Below are 16,828 nucleotides of genomic sequence, written 5' to 3'. Positions count from 1 at the left end.
AGCTTCTTGTTGAAGTGGCCGTTAGCTTGTTGAAAAAAATTCACAGCACCCCTGAATCTTACCTAATCTGGTAAAAGAATCCCAAGCTACACCTTCCTGACTAAAAGAGGAGAAATGTGTAGGGTGAGAAGATCCCTGGGTTTTAATTTTTCTGACCAGAATGAGGGAGCCCAGCGGCCCTGACCAGACTTCTACTGTATCAGTCACTGTAGATCCCACCGAGAGTGGCAGGAGGCAGAACTGGCCAGAACAATAGATTATCCACATATTTACCATAGACATTTGTGTATAAGACCAGGCATACTTGCCTAGTAATCCATTTTCTGTCTCAAACACAAATTTGACTCGCTCTACTTGTATGGGATCTTCAATAACCTGGGAAAGGAAGAAACAAAAATTAGTAAATAAAAGAAGGAACTTGTCATAGCCATGGGTGCTTTCTTTATAATTCTACCCAAGAGATTAATTTAGTGTTTAACAACAACAACAACAACAAAACCAATACAGGACGGGCATGGGGGCTCATGCCTGTGATCTCAGCACTTTGCGAGGCCAAGGCAGGAGGATCACTTGAGGCCAGGAGTTCTGAACTAGCCTGGGCAACAAAGCAAGATCCCATCTCTAAAAAATAAAAAAATTAAAAAATAAATTAGTTGGGCACAGTGACATGTGCCTGTAGTCCCAGCTATTCAGGAGGCTGAGGCAAAAGGATCACTTGTGCCCAGGAGTTTGAGGCTACAGTGAGCTACGACTGTGGCTCCAGCCTGGGCGCCACTGCACTCCAGCCTGGGCAACAGAGGGAGACTCTGTCTTGAAAAAAAGAAAACAAACAAACAAAAAAACCCCAATACAAACAAATATTACATCTCTGCCACATATCTCAAACATATCTTAAAACTAAGAGAAAAAACTATTAAGCTATACTTAAAGATCTATTCATTTCCTATCTATGTGTTGCTATCAACTAGATCTATAGTTCTCTGTGGGTTACGAGGACATATACTTTATGATCCTAAGGATAAGAGGGTTATGCTCTAACTTGCTTAGTAAAAATGTATCGAAGTTCTGCTATCATAGCTGTATTTCTAGTTCTTAGTACTGAATTGTGCATGGTATAAAAACTATATGGGTTTGTTATTGATAGATGAACAATACACAGTCCTGCCCCTAAGGAGCAATAATCCGCCAAAGTTTGTAAAAGCACTAGGACCAAAAGGAGGTAAAGAACTTGAAAAATAAGCTTTTAACAAATGGCATCTATGATGTCTTTTCTTACTCAAAACTCTTTATTAAGTGATTATTCTGTGCCAAGGCCTCTATGAAGTATCAAGAGTCCAAAGGGAACCCAGGCCCTCACTCTGTAAGGAATCTCTGGACCACACTCATTAACTCATGACCAGCCACCGAATCCCATTGATTCTCTTTCCACAATACCTCTTGATCTGTCTGTCCCTTGCCCCACCACAGGCCTTATTATTTCACACACACAATATTCCCAGACTCCTAAATGGGCTTCTAGTTTCCAATCTTGCATCCTTCCTTACTCCATCCTTCAATACAACTGCCAGAGGATTTTTTTTTCCCTTGCTCTTCACACTTCTGAGACTGGAAAGAATCCTACGATTGATTACATTTCAGTTTCATGGCTCTTAAAAATATTTTTCATAGTACGTACATACAATCAATAGTGTCTAAGATTTGATAAACTATAAAGCCGGAAATGTACCTCTGAGGGTGATTGTGAAGTTTAAACCTAATATCATTTGCTCTAACACGATGCCTTCTCCATTGTAAGGCCCTGGCAGGGGTTAACCATCACTATAACTCCCCTTCAGTCCCCTGCACTACAGTTGTTTGTGCACTTGTCTTGTTCCCTCAACTCAACTGTGAGCTCCTAGGAGGTAGTTTTATTACTGCTTGCCTCTAAACCAAATGCATTAGACATATGACTGACATGAAGATTTGGTCTCAATAAATGCAGACCAAATGAATGGAGAAACAATAAAAAGACATAATTTTTTATTTATAAACACTTGTTGACTAATACATTCCTAAATAAAAGTGAGTCAGAACAGTTATGACTTACCAATATTTCATGAAGTAGTTGGAACGTATTCTTTAACTCATGGGGTGGAGCCGTTTCTAGTTGGTTCTGAAATATTTTTTAAAAGCATAAAAATTTCAGTGGAAAGCATATTGGAATGGCAATTAACAATGCTGGATCCACATTCTAGCTCTATCACCATCTGGCCAACCTTGGACAAGTCAATACCCCTTTCTAGGCCTTAGTTTCTCAAATGCTAAGTCTGGGAACTGAAATAAACAACCTCTAAGGTTCTTACAGCTGCAACACTCTGATACTTTACTATGAAATTAGGAAGGAGAAAAGAGAAGAAAGAGAAGGGGAGATTTCAAGTCACTAAACAGATCTGATTTTATATATGTCCATATCCTAGTTTGTTTTCCAGAAGATGCTGGTAGAACTACAAGAATACAAATGGGAATACTCTGAGTTAAGGATGCTATGAACAAAGTACATAAAAAGTCAGCTTATAAAATAGAAAAATGTGCCAAGATATACTAAGTGAAGAAGGCAAAATTCATAAAACACACTCCCTTCAGCTGTTTTAATAACATTTATAGGTATAAAAGTGGGTAAGGACATTGTATTAAAATACCACACTTCCAAGAGGCCAGGTACAGTACTAAGTGAGCACTTCATGTATTATACCACCTCACTGAATCCTCACAACCTGTGAAGTCAGTCATAGAGGAAGAAACTGCCCAAGGTCATATAATTAGTAAATAGCAAAGAGAGGAACTTAATCTCCTCTGATATAGGTCTGTAGAGAAAAGGCTGAGGGCAAAACATATTGTAAGAGCCTAAAGACATAATCCACTAATCACCTGCTTCTTGTTAACACTACATGTATCACCACTATAAATACTGGTGCAGAAAAGAAGGCATGCAGAAATTCTGTGGGCAGAAACTAATATATACATAGTGGAAATTCATATAAAGAGGCCTGGAAGGAAATATCAATGTAACAGTGTTGGTCCCTGGGGTAGAGTGAGCAAGGATGACTGGTGATGACCACAGTAGACTTTGGTCTCATTTCTTATTTATTTATTTATTATTTTCCTGGCCTATATTTTTTCTTTTGCCCTCATTTCTATGCTTAAATTTTTCCCAAAGTGAGTGTAGTAATTAATCCATGTAATTAAAAATTAAAGATTGAAAATGAATAAAAATGACCCTATACTAGAATGATTAGGAAAAACAACTTAGGTTATGAGAACAAGCATACTGCCTTGGAGCAAACAGATGCTCTCCTAGAGTCTCACCTAAAGGCGATCTGGCTATCACTCGTCTAACTGAGGTCTTACCTTAATGAAATGCAGCATTGTGAAGGAAAAATGCTCATTACAGAAACAGCAGTACACTACCATCTCAATGAGTGCCAAGAGCGAGCCTGTCAGCTCCCGCAAAGCAAACATTACCTGGTGGGAGGACATAACACAGTCAGCTCTTCTCATGTCACAGTTAACAGTCCATCTGTTGTTGCTGCCTTTAACTGAAATCTACCCAGATTTTAAGATAATTAACACTGCCTGAAAACAGGGTTTCTTAACTCTTAGAAATCTATAGATAGACTTCAGGGTGTCTAAGCCTGTCTGAAATTTGACACAATTTTGTGCAAATGTGCACTTTTTCAGGAGTCGTTTCCATCAGTTTTTCAAAGGCAAAAGCTCCCACAATTAAAATAATCACCAACAGATCCAAAAAATATTAAGCAAAAAAAAAAAAAAAAAAGGATATGTATTAAATAGCACAACACTGTTGATTTAATTTAAAAAAAAAACCAGAATTATATTGTTCATAGATTCACGTATCTGTAAATCAGGTAGGGAAGAAGGACTGGAAGATGGAGTCCACAGCTGGGGGTGGCTCTGCTGGAAGGGGAGGGTTGGATTGAAGATGAGCCACACAGGCGCCATGATGGACTGCTGAGAGCAGCCCACCCACACTCCTGAGGTTTAACAACACACGTGGTTCAGAGTTGTAGTATTCCAGGACCAGGGACACACAAAAGAGATTGGGGACGAAACCCTCTACAATTAACGAAATGATTTTGATGGGTGAAGTGCCATTTACCTCCCTCTGGGGCCCTGATGGGTAGCTGGCTGGGCTGGACCTGGAGGTCTGGACCTTGGCTGAAGAGAAGACTAATAATACTCTCTTCCACTAATTATTTCTTTTCGACATATAAGAAAACTTAATTTGAAAGAACCATTTCTTCTCTTAACAGTACTCTTCATGCCAAACATAACTAGTAACAAAAAGCAATTTTCCTCAAATAGGAGGAAAAAAAATGGCTTTAGAATAACAAGTACATACCTCTAACAGGTAAGGTTTCCCTTCAGACATGAACAACAAGGCTTCTACCTCCTCATGGAGGGGCAGCAGAGGGCTTGACGGAGCAATGCTAATGGGTGGCCGTTGCTTAAATATGCCAGGAGCTTTAGGAGACCAAAGAAACAAAACAGAACCTGTCTCACCTGGTGTTACTCCACAAAATACACATCCATAAGAAAATGTGCCTCCTTCAAGACTTGCACACACACTGAGTACTCTCACACAGAGTACTCACACACACACTGAGTACTCGTGCAGAGTACTCACGAACACGGAGTACTCACAGAGTACTTGCACACACAGTACTCACACACTGAGTACTCGCACACACAGTACTCACACACTGAGTACTCGTGCAGACTGAGCACTCACACACAGTACTCGCACACACACAGAGTACTAGCACACACACTGAGTACTTACACACACACTGAGTACTCACAAACACACTTAGTACTCACACAAGCAGATCCCTCACAGTCTAGAGGATACCTAGTGATTCCCACTCGATAATCTTTCAAAGAGGTAAAAATATAAATAGTTTATGAAATACTGCCAAAAGCTGCCACTGAAGATACAGTGGAGAAGACACTTCTGTTCCTCAAACAACTGTTCTCAAATAATGGCTAACACCACCTATGCTAAGCAGAATCAACCCACATGGAAGGAGTTATCTCATTTGCTAGAAAAACCAGAGTGCATAATTTAATTTTCGTTACAAAATTGTCCGAACTCACAAAATTAGGTAGCTTTGTCTTTTTAGATGAGTCGGAGTTTAGTAAGCAAACTCTGCCTTATAACACAACCATCCGAGTGTTCCTCCAATGTCCCTTTAGAGAGTCAGTAAGCATTTCTCTATCAGAAGGATGCTCTGTGTTTTTATTTAGTTTCCTGCCATTAGATTTTCCTAGCAGCTTCTGGGTCTGAGTTTGCATTCATGCCTTGGCTTCTATGCCACTAACTAGCTGTATGACCTTGTGGAGGTTACTAAACCTTTCTGTGCCTTAGTTTTTGCATCCATAGACAGGATGAATACTCCTTGTAGGTTTGTTATGGGGATCAAACACAGTAAGTTTAAAGCACTGTGTGCTTCAAACACAATAAATTCAAAGCACAGCACACAGAAAACACTGAAAAGCTGGTTTGCTGTATTATTACTCTGGTTGTTGTCACTATCATGACAAGGCCCAGGAAGACTATAAAAACAGTACACACATAGGTTAGGACACTGGATAATCATATAGGACAATCTGTGGTTTTGCTGTATTGAATGATGACTGTTATTAGTTCTGGGAGACAAAATGGAAAGTGCTACCAACTATATCTTACATTCAAATATATTTCAATGATGTAATTTACATCTGCATCCCCTTTGTTTTTACAAAGTACTTTATCTCATTATCTCATTATATCTGGGGAATTGTGTTTTTAGTATTTCCATTTTGCACTGAAGATCAGAACGGTCAGGTTCACACAACTAGGAGACTCCAGCCCACACCATGGCTATTTTCCACACAGTAGCGGTTCAAATTAAGGTGATAAATGAGCTCTGAATTAGCTTTTAATCCTAAAGAGTTGTTTTAAAAAAAATACTTATATACCCTCTCACCTCCCTCAAATAAATGATGACTCACTTTCTCTTATGGCAAACTAGTAAAATATTATAAAGTTTAACATGAATTAAAACAAAAATTTTAAGTGCACCTCAACTAGCAAGTAGTCGAATGAGAAACAAGAGACATTCATTTAATTGCTAATATAATTACTACCCAAGCTAGACAAATTCAGTATCTCTTCATTCTAAGATATGTTAAACTTACCAACATTCCTTTGGGATGAGACATCTGAATGCAAAACAAGTAATGCCACTGTATTGTGAAGATTCCCAAATTCTCGTGCTTGTGCTGAACTCCATCGACGTATCTGTCATCAGGGAAGATAAAGTGGCTGTTAGTGTTGTTATCAGAAATAATATGAAGAGGAAGGGACAGGGTTTGCTGGTTCATAATATTCCGGGCTTTAATTATTTCTCAGTGCTTGATAGAAGAGGTCAAGGTACAAAAAATCACAGGTTTTAAGCCAGCTCAAAGGGTTATATTAACTCATATTCTAAAACCAGTCCCTTTATGGATTCACTGTAGGTACTGAGTGCTTACAATGCGCCTCAGTATAATGGGAAAAACTCTGAGGCTGGAGATCTGCAGGTCTGGTCCTGCCTCTACCACTCACTGTGCCGTATAATGTGAGTGAGTTCTTCACCACAACAGTGTCTTGAGTTCTTCATGTACTGGCAGAGGTAAGGCTACCTGCCACCTCCCTATTCTGCCTACTTTGTGATTTTGGGGACCAAATGAAATATTAAGTGAAAATGTTTTCAAAATAAAAGTGAAAATGTTTTCAAAAGTAGAAATGTGCTCCATAAATGCAAAATAGCATTAATTATATGTGCAGCTGAATTACAGTGAATTTAAATCAATTGCTAGTGACAATGGGGCCTTGCATATGGAAGAGCTTGAAGTGGAAAACGGATATGGTAAATCTCAACATAGTATCCACACACAGAGCACATAATGCTGTCAGTACTTATTTTTTAACACTCAAGAGAAAGCTGAGAGGAAGCCTAAGCCGAAAATCTGTCTCCCTTAGCAGGAAAGGAAAAATGCCTGTGTAATGTGTTTACACACAGCGGAAAAGGCTCTGGCTTTGACACCAGCAGAGCTGGGTCTGAATCCCTGCTCCACCAATGCATTAGCTTTGTGACCTTGGACAACTTACTTATCATCTCTGAGCTTTACTCCTTGCCTGAGAATGGGGATGAAGCCGCTTAATTTTGCTGAACTGTGAGTATCAAAAGTATACCACCACAAAGTGACCAGTAGTATCGAGTACATAATAAGTACTCCATAAATAGTACTTATTACCACTGCATGTTAGCATTTCATGTATTTTAAATCTATCAAATAAAAGAAATACAACGGATGGGAGAAACACTGCAATAAAGCAATTTCAAACAGGAGAGTTGGTTTTGGACATATTCAACACTATTCTAACAAAACAACCCGCGTAAGCCGAGGTGGGCAGATCACTTGAGCCCAGGAGTTCGAGACCAGTTTGGGCAACATGGTGAAATCCTGTTTCTATACAAAATACAAAAATTTGCCAGGCATGGTGGCATGTGCCTGTAGTCCCAGCTACCAAGGGGCTGAGGAGGGAGGATCACTTAAACCCAGAAGGTCTAGGCTGCAGTGACCCCTGATCACACCACTGTGCTCCAATCTGGGTGACAGCAAACCTGGTGACAGAGTGAGACCTTGTCTCAAACAAACAACAAACAAAAAAACCCAAACAACTTCCTTTTCATTTGAACAAGAGTATTATATCTGCACTATCATTCTGTTTATAACAGCACAACTTTGCATTTGGATTCTGGCTGTGTTTTCAGCATCTGACTTAAAAGAACCACCACCAAGACAGCCTTGTTCACAGCCCCAGAGAGGAAGTAGAAGACCCCAATACCACCTATTCCTTAAAGGTTTTTGAAACGCCCTCCCCAGTCAGAATCCATCTTTCCCTCTTATGACTTTGTCACTAGTTAGTAATTTCCATGGGTTATTAATAAATTCTATGAAGAAGTTGTCAAAATGGTTTAACTCCAAAGAATTTTCAAGTCTCTATGGTACTAGTACTTAGACTTCACCTACAAAAAGAAACACAGTGGCTATGAAAACCACAGCCACTCCACTAGGGCTGTGAAAGTAGTCCTCACCTGACTGTTTTGCCGCTTGGCCCCCAGGAGGAAGCTGATCATGTGCCGCAGAGCCGAATGCCTCAGAAGAAGATCTCCAGCCCTAATTCCTTGCTGTCACAAGATATTGAGAATAACAAATTATATTTCTATCCGCACAAAAATTGGTTTTAAAAACACAGCTAAATGGAAAGTTTTTAAGGAGTCAATATATTTTTTAAGAATATTATTTCCATATAGACAGTACTTGTTAAAATCTAATTAAAAAAACTCCTGAGCCTCACATTGCTTCACAATAACTACTAAACAATTAACCCCTAGTTTTAATGCAGACTCCTACTGCTATCAATGAGTAACTACACCCACCTCATCAGAATTCTTACAAGTAATATAATTCACAAGATTTTTAGGAAGAAACACCATAAAAAACATACCATATAGAACTTTGCTAACCAGTCTAAAAATTTTTTAGAGTATAAATCTTCTGTATTAGGAAAAGATATTAGGAAAAAAATTATTTACCTTTTGTACAAAAGTGTTGAACAGGAAAAAGTACTGAGCACAGTTTTTACAATTTTCTGGGACGTCTTTGTCCAACAGAGCAAGTAGTACCTCCAGTAACTGATGAAGGCTTTTTAACTGGTTAGAGGAAAGATAAAATTACATGAAGAAAAAGAACATAACACAGACATTTATAACAGGATTAATTTGAGGTAAACCACCATAAGAACAAAAGGAAAGTCTGATTGATACAATTCAGTCTCAGATTCAGATGGACTTATGCTTTGAAGAGCATTTTACCTTCCAGAGAAAGATTGGTACCATAGCAATAATTAAAAGCAAAGCTTAGTTTCAGTTCCTAGATTTCAGAGTCAAGGGCATGATTCTACCACCGAGTCACATTTTCTCCAGAGCCAGTATCTCTCTGTCTCTTAAAAAAACGTGGGGTGTTTAGGGAAGACATTTCTGAATCCCTCCCTCCACTACGTTACTTCTTCACATAATCACAGATGCAAAGAATAAAAAACACAGACACAGGCATAGGGGCTGGAAACCAAGCCGATGGAGCAAATGGAGAGCAACAGCCTGACAGAATGACAACGGTGATATCGACTCAGCCGTGAACTTACTTGAGAGCCCGCTGACGCCTCATGGAAAGCTTTGAAAAACATTTTATTTGTTTAGAAACCATTTTGGTTATGACATTGCTTCTTCTTTCCCTCCCACCCCAACTGTTTTTGGACAAGTCCCTAGAAATTCATCTGTGATCTAGATTTAAGACCAGGCTTACTACTCTCATTAGTTCGTTTCCTCTGAAAATGGTATTCATACTTCTGCAATATTCCAATCCATCCTGTCACACCCATTATAAATACAGTAAAATGTAGCATTTACATAGCACTTCATTTTCAAAGTACTTTACAAGATAAAGTGGGTGGCAAGAGGCACCATTTCCATTTATGGAGGGAGGGGGGGAAATAGACATGAAAATCCATCAGCTGGGCATCAGACAGAATTCACTGAGCAAATGGCTTCCAAGTGTATGGCCGCCATTCCCTTCTCTTTCTGCCACCAGCTGTCCTGCCTTTAGAGGCTGGTGGGTAATATGCTATGGCCGGACCCCATCTCTAGGGAGGCTGCACTAACTCTGCCTTTATCCTTTGTTTGGGTTGGTACATGGGAGGAAGGAGGAGAGTGATATGGTCCTTATGTTAAGGATTCTTGACGCATCTTAGAAACTTCCACAGGGAATGGAGCAATGGCATTTGAACTGTCCTCAGCAGCTCCTATGGCTTGTATTCTATATTCTGCATCCAGGTAGGATTTTGTTTAAAAAATGGTTCTGCTATTTAAGCTGATCAAAACCACTGCCTTACAGTAAACCTCAACTTCCTAATGATTCCCGGAATTGAGATACAGTCTTTGAGGACCTTCCTAAAGGGCATATCTGACTGCCTTGTTCATGGAACTAAGTGCTTGGGTGGCAGGCACTGTATCTGGATCAACATCCTCCTTAAAGGACTTGCTCAAAGTTACACAGCAAAGCCAACATCTGCATTTGAAGCAGTAATTCCTAGAATCTGTATTTAGTTCATTGAGGCACAATGCCTCCAGCTAATGTTTATAAGAAGCCAATCTGTTGTGAAAATAACATTTTTCAAAGTTTTCCATGTAGTGTCAGCTGTTTGAAACAGCAAACTTGGGAAGTAACTGCTGTACCTGTAAGGACTTAATGCCCCTGGATGAATGGCACTATTTGGTTTGGTTGCCAGCTGCAGGTTTAGATCAGGAAAATAGCTTATGAGGAAAGAGACAAAGCCAGAGGTGGCTCAAAATGTCTGCTGGCCTAGATGAGTCTCTAGACACAGATTAGTCTCAGTTCAGAGAGATCTAATACAAATTCTTGAGAAAGGACTCTGAAAAGGGAGTGTTTCTAGAGAGAAAATCCCAACGCAGACCAAAGCAGGCCTGAATTCCTGGCCTACCCTGGTGTTTGGGATGTGAGGAGGAAGGGACAGAATGCCTTCTCCCTGGCATGTACCAAAAATCAGTTCACAGAAGGTGTATTTATGTGGCAAAATTGCCAGACTCCAATCCTAGGCTCTTTCTTATTACCTGCAATTTAAAACATTTGGTAAAAACACAGTGTATAAACAACGTTTTAAAAACAAGACCGACCTTATCCTGATAAAACAAGGCACTGTCTAGGGTTTTCTCCAGAATGGTGGCCACAGCAACTCGTACTTCTCTCACACTGCACTCCAGTAAGAAAATCCTGAAAGAAAGAGAAAGGTGGTGTGAGAAAGCAAGATACATTTCCACAGCCTCAACCTTCCCAAGACAGGTCCCACCTAACAGCCAAGAAACCAAAGTAGAGTCTCCTGACAGTGTTAGCGCTTACAGGCCAAGTGGAGCTTTCCAAGGTCACTTCACTTCTGCTTATTCCTGCTAACTGAAATGCCACCTATCAGCTGACAAGGCTCTTTCAAAATTCACTAAGATTCTAAGTGGCAACTATAAGAAAGTTTAAAAGACAACCAGTACTCCCATCATGTTCAGCTCTAGAGGTACAATCAGACTCAGGTACAATTCTCTTGGAGGGAATACCCAAAGGATGCAAACAGATCCAGAATATGGGGAGCTCTACAGAGCAAACAGTCTACTCCTCAAACAAATGGCACAGCATATGAGGGGCAGGGGGACAAAGGAATGACTGATGGTCAGAAGAGCCTGAAGAGACACAGAAAGCAAAGGCCATGTGTGGACCTCATTGGATCCTGATTTGTGCAAACTCAATGGTAAAATGACACTTCTGAGACCTTTAGAGGAAATCTGAACATGGACTAGATATAAGGTGATATGAAGGAATTATATTAATTTTGTTGGTGTGATAATAGTAAAGTACTTACATTATTTTTAACTTTACTGTTAGAGGTGAACTTTACCTTCAGATACATGCTAAAAATTTATTGTGAAATGATATAATGTCTGCAATTTAAAATACTTCAGAGAGAAAAAAAAAGCCTGCATGTGGGTATCCTGTGTGAGAGCTGAGATAGCTAAGGCAAGACAGGCAAATGTCGACAACTTGCCTGGGGTCTGGGTACAGGAGAGGGCTCATTCTGCCTAATTCCGTGTGTGTTTCAACATTTCCACAATAAAAGGCTCTTAAAAAATGTAAAGTATCCTTCATGTTAGTAGTTTGAATTCTTTAGATCAATCTGTAAGCAATATTTACTATGAATTAATTTTTTTACGACTATAATTATGTTTAAGGAATTGCCTTAAAAGAAGACTACACCAAGGGGCTGATCTAAAAGACAACACCTCTTCATGTTTAAAGTTACTAAAATATGAGTATAGTATATATACTTATTTTTTAGTTGTAAAAATGACAACCTATCTTAAAAATTATAAAGAAGTAATTAGAAAAAAAAGATCATTAATTCTTCAAACACGAAATCACAGCAGTTGATAGTGATGAGTAATTGGTCTTTATAAAGAAAGAAACAAACTATAATAAACTCCATCAGGAAGAATGCAGAAGTAATTCACTGGGATTCCTGAGCATTAGGAACACTAAGAAACCAAACATACTACCCAAAGGATGTTACAGTTTCTCCAGAGATATTTAAAAGCAAGTCTGCTTGGATATAAGGGAATGAATAAAATATTTGCTATGTTCCTTCCAAATGGATGATGTTTCTATAACATTCTAATGCTTGCACAACGCTCAGGAGTCCTGTTGGAAAGATATTTTGGAATCAAACTAGAAAAATGGTTATCTCTAATGTAAACTCTAAAGGGACAGGCGTACAGCACACAGCACTTCAAAGAAATGCTTACTGACTCTTTTTATGAATTATATGGATATATGCATGCATGCATGAATAAGTATTTGAGTGCTTGCTATTTGCCAGCCTCTTTGTGTCTAGTAGGGAATGAACTGAACCTGGCTTCTGCCCTCAAGAAGCTGAAGATGTAGTGCAGGAGATAGGCAGAAAACAGGGAGCAGACTAGCAGTTAGACTGGGTGACTGGGAGCAGCCTCTCAGAGCAAATGCTATTCACGCTGGTGTCTGAAGGAGAAGCCACTTACTATGCGAAGAGCGGAGGACAGTGTTCCAGATAAGGAATAACAGGTGCAAGGACCCTGAGGCAGGAAAATAAGCTCGGCAGGTTCAAGGAACCAATGAGCCAGTATGGCTAAAGCCTGACAAGCAGGGAGTGAGTCAAGGAAAGCCTGGAAGGACAACAACCAGATCAAGCAAGGCCTTGTGGGTAATGGCGAAAATCTTGGATTTTATTCTGAGTGCAATAGGATTCCGCTGAAGAATTTTTAACCAGAGAGGTAATGTGATCTAATTTGTTTGAAAAAGAACAGTTCTGTTGCTGAATGAAATAGATTAGAGGGAAAAGTGCAGATATCAAGTAGGCAAATAAATGTTTGGACCTCAGACCTACAGAGGAAGAGGATCAGGGATCGGCAGTTCTGAAAAGATCTGTAACTTACCACCAGACTGTGATCGCCTTGTGGGAAGAGACTTGCGTTTCTGAATTCCCTGTTGTGTGTTTGTTTTGAGACAAAACAGAGCATATTTGTATGCTGGCAGAAGTGACAGAAGTGATAGAAAATTCTAGAAAGTAAAGATGCAGGAATTAAGAGATAATTAAAGGGTCAACTTCCTTGAGAAGGTGTGCACATGTAGAGAGATTCATTTTGAAAGAAGAGAGGATACTTCCTCCACAATAAAGACAGGAAAGGGCAAGCGGGAACAGACTCTGGCAGGTGTGCGGCATCTGTGGTTGGCGTAGGAAATGCTCATTTGATAATCGGTACTTTCTCAATGAAGTCGAGCAGCAAGGAGTGGGCACAGCTGAGGCAGAGTGAAAGAGGAGCCCACTGGGAATAGAGGAGACGGGACACCAGAGACCACGGCAGTGCTTGGTGGAACCCCACATAAATGTTGAACTTCCAAGGACAGGAGAAGTTGACTTGATAAGGATGATCAGAAGTAAAGTATAAACATTCACAGTGATTGGAGCATTCTGAATTTCTGCCAGAAAAGCAAATTTTTCTTTAAATTTCAGGTACATAGGTAGATGTACTATCATAGGTAATATACTACCAGGAGTTTTTTTTTTTTTTTTTGAGTGGAGTCTCGCTCTGTCACCAGGCTGGAGTGCAGTGACGCGATCTCAGCTCACTGCAACCTCTGCCTCCCGGGTTCAAGCGATTCTCCTGCCTCAGCCTCCCAAGTAGCTGGGACTATAGGTGCCCACAACCACGCCCAGCTAATTTTTTGTATTTTTAGTAGAAATGGGGTTTCACCATGTTGGCCAGGATGGTCTCGATCTCTTGACCTCATGGTCTGCCCGCCTTGGCCTCCCAAAGTGCAGGGATTACAGGCGCGAGCCACTGTGCCTGGCCTACCAGTAGATTTTTGAAAAATAATTTTTTAGTCAGAATCCAAACAGTTAGACAATATTGTGAAATGTGTGGTAATCTGGGATTGTTTCTCTCTTTCCACCAGATTCCGAGTCCCTGAGGGAAAAGACTTGCATCTCTGACCCCCTTGAGCCATAGCAGGGGTTTAAGACCCACGTGCCTATGAGTACCTGGCAGGCGATCTGCCTCACAGGCTCTTCTTGTGGTCACTGAATACTTGTCTGAGATTATTCTGGAGTGACCTGAATAATTTCCTCACTGTTTCAGTGAAGAGAGTTTAAAATAGACTTTAAGCAGAAAAATAATTTCAAGTTGAAATAAAAAGGGTTATAAGAAACTTCAGCTCTAAATCACTGGAAGAGACACAAATTTCTTTTAATTAAAAGACTCCAACACTTACTTTATCAATTCTCGTCCTTCAGAACTAATAAAATATTCAACTAACCACTGACAAGCATCAAAACTTTTTGAAAGCAATGCTTCAATGGTAGCAATCCATTCTTCGGTATCAACCCTTTAAAAAAAAGCAGATACAGACAGCAATGTTAGGAGCATGAGCCCAGCCAATGACCCCATGCAGTGCACTCTTGTTGGTTCTTATCATTTCTATCTATGAATGTCTCTTTGTCTGTCTATCGTGGGTAGAGTGGAGGGATAAGAGATACTTAATGACTGCCCACTACCATGGCTCAGTGTACTCTGGAAGCCAGTGCTTTGCATTCCTTGGCTCCTTGTGGTGTGGCTCATCTTTCCCCACAAACAAAAACATGTAAAGAAGCTTAAGTCTTAGACTTTACCTTCCTTCTGCATCTTCATCAAACAACTTGAATTGGAAAAAAGGCCTGAACTATAGCATTTTGTTCAATTAATTTACATTCACAAAATGTCCACTTTCAGAATAGCTTACATTGACATTTTTATGCGTTATTGCTAAAATCATTAATAGCCTACCTTATGGAACAAAAAAAATATTCAGGCAGAAAAAAAGTATAATGACTATTCCACCCATGCCCTCATAACACCTCCCTTACGTCCCCCAATGTCCCAAAATGATCATTGTGTAAAATGGCCATATAAACAAAACGGAAATAGTGTGCAATGTGTAAAGAGCATGAACAAATTTCACAAACAAAAGTGACCAAGTGTCCTTAGTTAATCCTATGCCAGACATTAAAAGAAAGGAATACATTATTTTTTCTTTTTCAAATAATGAAGACTGAGATCACTTAATACATCTTTGATTATTATACATAAAAATGAAGTTGTCACTATATATTTTTTCTGAAGAGTTTCTTGACTGCAAAATCTGTCCAAAAACCTCTCCATACTTGGAGAAGCTCACTTTGCTAGTGAGCGGGAAAAGACTGGGAACTTAAGGGTCTTTTAACTCTAACTGGTCTCCTCACCCTGGGTCTCCTCTTACTCTAGGTATATTCTACAAACCACTGCTCAATACTCTTCATTCTTCACTCATTTATTCACAGAACAACGACTTATCCAGAAGCTATAATGTGCAGGCACTTTACCAGGTGCCGAAGATAAAAACCAATGACAAGGCCAGGCACAGTGGCTCATGCCTGTAATCTCTGCACTTTGGGAGGCCAAAGCAGGAGAATCACCTGAGGTTGGGAGTTCAAGAGTAGTTCGGCCAACACGGCAAAACCCCATCTCTACTAAAACTACAAAAATTAGTTGGGTGTGGTGGCGCACGCCTGTAATCCCAGCTACTTGGGAGGCCGAGATAGAAGAATCGCTTGAATCCGGGACGCAGAGGTTGCAGTGAGTCGAGATTGCGCCACTGCACTCCAATCTGGGCAACAGAGTGAGACTCCGCCTCAAAAAACCAAAAAAACCCATAAAACCAATGAATAAGATACAGTCAATGTCTATAAAATTTCTAAGGCAGAGGTCCCCAACCCCTGGGCCACGGACTAGTACTGGTCTGGGACCTGCTAGGAACAGGGCCACACAGCAGGAGGTAAGTGATGTGCCAGTGAGCATTACAGCCTGAGCTCCACTTCCTGTCAGATCAGTGGCAGCATTAGATTCTCACAGGAGCATGAACCCTATTGTGAACTGCACATGTGAGGGATCTAGGCTGTGCATTCCCTATGAGAATCGAATTGTCCCCCCAACCCTCCCTTTTGTGGAAAAATTGTCTTCCACGAAACCAGTCCCTGTTGCTAAAAATATTGGAGACTGTTGTTCTAGGGCATTAGTCTGTTCAAAAACTTCCTGTTCAAAAACCTTTCATGATCTCCCACCGAACACAGCCCAAACTCCCTGCTCTGGTACTAAGGGCACTTGGTGAGTTCTAAACCCAACATTCAGCCTCAGCTCCAGGAATCTCTCACACGTCCTACTAAAACACAATTAGTCACTCATGGTTCCCTAGGCCAAGTCTTGTCTGTTACTCAGGCTTTCCTTTCTGCCTAAAATGAGCCCTCTGTGTTTCTCTGTTTTGCCTTTTGAAACCCTCTGAGAACATCAGTATCTTAAAGCCTACTCTAATCTCCTTATCTGGATATGATTTTGCCCAATTCCAAGACGTACAGAATTTATGCCTTGGTATAAATTCTCTTTTTAGGTATTTCTCTTTTGTTTGATCTATTCTTTCCATTAGATTAGAAGTTTCTAAAAGCTAGAGACCATGTCTTAGTCCTCTGAATAAAATTAGGTAGCTACTTTCACAATATTTTAAAATTATAAATTCAACT

General features: G+C 40.0%; 1 protein-coding gene across 2 annotated transcripts in view; it reads right to left on the bottom strand.

The window, feature by feature from the left end:
* Positions 1–16,828, bottom strand: part of USP24 (ubiquitin specific peptidase 24) — a 147,547-nt gene that overhangs the window by 8,759 nt on the left and 121,960 nt on the right. For both annotated transcript variants that reach the window (XM_032137650.2, XM_032137651.2), the window contains exons 55-63: positions 14,512–14,625; positions 10,842–10,938; positions 8,685–8,801; positions 8,184–8,276; positions 6,238–6,340; positions 4,400–4,521; positions 3,388–3,501; positions 2,087–2,152; positions 309–375 (exon numbers count right to left, since the gene is read on the bottom strand). In XM_032137650.2, the coding sequence (XP_031993541.1) occupies positions 309–375; positions 2,087–2,152; positions 3,388–3,501; positions 4,400–4,521; positions 6,238–6,340; positions 8,184–8,276; positions 8,685–8,801; positions 10,842–10,938; positions 14,512–14,625 (893 nt within the window). The remainder of the gene's footprint in view (positions 1–308; positions 376–2,086; positions 2,153–3,387; positions 3,502–4,399; positions 4,522–6,237; positions 6,341–8,183; positions 8,277–8,684; positions 8,802–10,841; positions 10,939–14,511; positions 14,626–16,828) is intronic.

This window comes from Hylobates moloch, unplaced genomic scaffold, assembly GCF_009828535.3.
Source record: "Hylobates moloch isolate HMO894 unplaced genomic scaffold, HMol_V3 SCAFFOLD_18, whole genome shotgun sequence".
Classification (NCBI taxonomy): Eukaryota; Metazoa; Chordata; class Mammalia; order Primates; family Hylobatidae; genus Hylobates; species Hylobates moloch.
Note: the sequence above shows the minus strand (reverse complement) of the source record. Positions and strands in the feature narration are given on the sequence as shown.